General features: G+C 37.5%; 1 protein-coding gene across 1 annotated transcript in view; it reads right to left on the bottom strand.

Annotated features, from left to right (window-relative positions):
* TAF4B (TATA-box binding protein associated factor 4b) overlaps positions 1 to 4,051 on the bottom strand; it is a 101,729-nt gene that overhangs the window by 80,559 nt on the left and 17,119 nt on the right. Inside the window, exons 2-3 of the mRNA XM_006016408.3 lie at positions 2,534 to 2,682; positions 1,622 to 1,729 (exon numbers count right to left, since the gene is read on the bottom strand). Coding sequence (XP_006016470.1) covers positions 1,622 to 1,729; positions 2,534 to 2,682 — 257 coding nt within the window. The remainder of the gene's footprint in view (positions 1 to 1,621; positions 1,730 to 2,533; positions 2,683 to 4,051) is intronic.

Below are 4,051 nucleotides of genomic sequence, written 5' to 3'. Positions count from 1 at the left end.
ATCATTTTTGATCAATATTTTTTTTAAGCTTCCTGTCTACAGCTTTACAATGCTGTCAAAATTATTGCCAATCCAAGAATCACTATAATTAGGCAAGAGTATTTGCCCCTTACTGCAGTGGTGCTCATATTGCAATACAGCCTTTGGGAAACAGATTTTTTTTTTTTTTTTTTTAAGGGAGTCAGTCATGCTTCAGGCAGTAATACTTCTGGCTGATTACTGATTAAATCCTAGTCAATAATTAATGCAGCGTCCAGTATTCTCTCTACACCCCAGACAGAACCAGAACCTCCTAGCAGCACTTTGTACCATAAAAGGCATCCTCACCAAGGGTGATGGACCTAGGGTCCATCCTCACCAAGTATTTCTGGGGGTAAGATACCAAAACAAGAAGAAAAAAAAAAAAACCTAGAGAAAAGATGCCCTATTGTTACAGGCAAACCCTTTTAATGAGTGCATACTGAGGAAGAGAGACGACGTATAAATCCCTATATCTATTTCTTGCTGGAAGCAAGATAAACATTCTACTTGTACATTTACTTGTAGTGAAAAAAAAAGAAGAAAATTAAAAATAAAATAACTGATCTACATTTTCCTCATTCTTATTTTTCTTCACTGCGGACAGAAGATCCCACTTTCTTTTCACCACATCAAACAGATCTGCTGGCAGTTTTCTGCTGCCGATAAAAAACTGCCCTTCTGTAGCAGGTGCACAAGTCTATTTGTTAACTATTGCTGTTGGACTACCAGGTCCCTTTCCTCACAGCTGAAGGGCAAAGTTGGAGTGGATGAACAGTGCTACTCAAGGCTACCTACAAGAGCCTCATTTCTTTTATGCCGTTCCTTCAGTGTAGGGGAAAGACCGGGGGTAACATGCCAGACTTCCTCCCAAATGACTCTCTCACCCACACCTCTATGTCATTTAAAAGAAATTGTTATTTTAGCTATAGAAAGGAGTGGCTTACTTTTAACCACTGCATGTTAATCTTGAACATTTGCTCCTCAAGTACAGGAAAATAAGTGACCCTATTTAAAAATGGGGAACGAGGTGAGGAAATAAGGAACCAAGAGAAAACAAACAAAAACAACCAACCAACCACCCACAACAACACACGTCCTAAAGACAACATGCTGCAGTGGAAAATGAAACTGTACACTGAAACACTTTCTATTAATCCTAACACAAAGATTCTCTTCTCTACAGGTTTTTATACAGCATATATCAGCATAGTAGAAGTATCGATCAGTCCTGCATCAAGCAACCCAATTAACTTGGAACAGACGCATACTTGACACAAATCCAGCTTTTCATAGATTTCATAGACATTAGGGTTGGAAGGGATCTCATAAGATCATTGGGTCCAGCCCCCTGCCCCAGGGGCAGGAAATCAGTTAGGGTCAAAGGATCCCAGCAAAATAAGCATCCAAATATTTCTTTTAAAACATGGTAGTAGTTTGTGCCACCAATACCGATATATAGATACAAGATTGGATCTCAGCAAGATGCTTAGCAATAACCTGTTAAATTAACTTTTTAAAGCATGCTTGCATAATCAATATTTTTGGGTAAAGATGAAAAAAACCCCTCAGTGTCAGCAAATGTATGCAGCTACAGACTTACCTGTACTACAGCAGGTCTCTGAACAGTAGAGGTCACAGAATTTGTGGTTTGCAATACCGTTTTCACAGGAGTTGCTATGACTTTTTTTAGTAACTGGGTGCCAGGATTCTTTAAAAGTAAAAAAAAAAATAATAATAAAATAAAAAATGTAAAATATAGGATGCAAAGAATAGCACGTCAACAAATCAATGAAATCTCAAACGTTTCAGGAAATTAACATTTAATTCTCATCCACTGTAATATTTAAAAGTTAATTAAATTAAACATATATGACTTTAGCATGAATACTGAATGCTAAATAAATCTATTTTACCTAGTCAGCATTACAAAAGACACAAGACAAGAAAGCCAATAAACACAGTATAGGCATGTCTCCCTGTCTGTATAGCAAGTGTCAAATGGTATGTTATGAATAATAAGCTGGTTCCTCCTATTTTTACTTGTTTTATTAGGAGGTACTTCCAACTATTTGATAATTCTACCAAAATTATAGCCCTGGGAACAGTGATCCCCAAACAATGGGTGAACTCAGAAAGATTGGGAACTACTGTAACTAGAAAGTCCCAATGATCTTTGCAGGACATTTTTTCAGGTTAAAATAGTGTTTAAAAGAAAATATGGCTGGTTGTTAGGAGATGCTAATTTTCATTGTTCTAAAGGTCATCTCACCATGAGCTATGTATTGCAGATCAAGAAGAGCATTTTAAACTATAAAAGCAAAATAGTGACATACAGTTTTATGAAAAAAAACAAAAACAAAATACAACTCTGACATTCAGTCTGTGTCCACCAAGATTTCAAATGAGGTTTGATGAATTCCTCATTACAAAGTATGCACACTGAATACATTACATTAAAAAGAAATATAGTAAAGTACAGATGCTTCAAAATCAGGCTGTCTGAAGAAGTTACCTGTACAGTACATATTCTGACTGCAGGTGTGCTTGTAGGTATCGATGGTCTTGCACTTGTATTATTTTGTGTCTGGCTCTGTGCTCGAGCTATTGCTTGTTGAGATACTAACATCAGCTGACCATTGCTACTTCTGATGAGAACTGTTCCTGTTGACAAGAATAATGAACACATGATTAAGAGGAGGAACTGCATTAAGAAGTACTTAGAAGAATATTTAAGGGGGTTTAAGGAATATTAGAGGTTTAAGGAACTCTGCTAATGCATACTAAGATTGTGTATCCTCCTGCCTGAAGGAAGAGTGAAGAGAGTTAAAATGCACAAGAGCCAAGCTTCCAACACTAATATTTACTTGGTTGTCCTGCCACATGCCACAAATTTTGCACTTTGTGCAACTCAACAAAAGCAAAATTCAATGCAGTTTAGACAAATATCACTATTCAGCTATATATGCAACGCAGTATAGATTAACTTAGAGTTAAGTTTCCAAGAGCATTTGAGTTGTTTAAAGAAAGAACGAGAATTAGTTGGGTGGCAGTAAGTTAAAGCTTTCTTATGCCGATAATGCAGCTTCCAAATCTACCAAGCATTTTCCAATCTTAAAATAAAAGCAGCACTTGGTTTAAAGACCAAGCATGTGCTTCAATTCATCTGTATTGAAGTGAGGACCTACCGATCAGGTGATGTTTATAAATGGATATTACACACTATAAAAGCAGAGTACTCAGTGTTAATAAAAAAGTCTTATACCCATTCCAAAATTAGACTGCAACAGGCCACAGTGAAAGCCAAGTCAAGTTAGAAATTCTGAGAGCTTCAACAAGACTAAAGTTCTCAGACTGGCTCAAGAGGTGTTTAAACAGGCAGCTTTAAACTTCCTTTCCCTCCCTCCCCCCCCTTCTCTGTTCCTTTACCGGCAGCAACTCCCACTAGCCAAACTGAGCATGTTTTACTCCAAGTCCTGTCCCCATTCCACTGGTTTTCAGAGATGAACTAGTACTTCACTCACAACATACTATTATTGAGATTTAATGTATTGATGGTCCAGAAACCCAACTCATTTCAGGCTGTCTGTAGATTTGGAGGGGGAAATCACAACATCTGTTATGTTCTGTTCACATTTGGAAGGCTTGATCTGAAAACCAAGACTATAAATGCCATCTTTCTTTAAAAAGATCAGATGCTGGATATTCCAAATACCTTATATGGGCCATGTAACTACAAAATGCAGGCTGGATTCAAGCCTGCAGGCCATATGTAATAGCACTGGTCCAAACTGCTTTCAGTTCTTTGAAGCAGGTATAAACTTCTCCCCTGGCTTTCCTGTATCAAAGTCACTCTCATTTATTCAACAAGATAGCTGCCTTTGGTAGTGCCTACAGCCAATGCACATATACATGCTAATCCCATCAAAATTTCAGAGATCTATTCAACAATGGACTTGTACATACAAGGAGGGAACACTACAAGATGTTCCATTTTCAACTGGAGTCCCCAGTGGTGCAACAGCTCTCTCTT

This window comes from Alligator sinensis, unplaced genomic scaffold (genome assembly GCF_000455745.1).
Source record: "Alligator sinensis unplaced genomic scaffold, ASM45574v1 scaffold117_1, whole genome shotgun sequence".
NCBI classification, from domain to species: domain Eukaryota; kingdom Metazoa; phylum Chordata; order Crocodylia; family Alligatoridae; genus Alligator; species Alligator sinensis.
The sequence above is the reverse complement of the archived record's forward strand: the minus strand, read 5'-3'. Positions and strand labels throughout refer to the sequence as shown.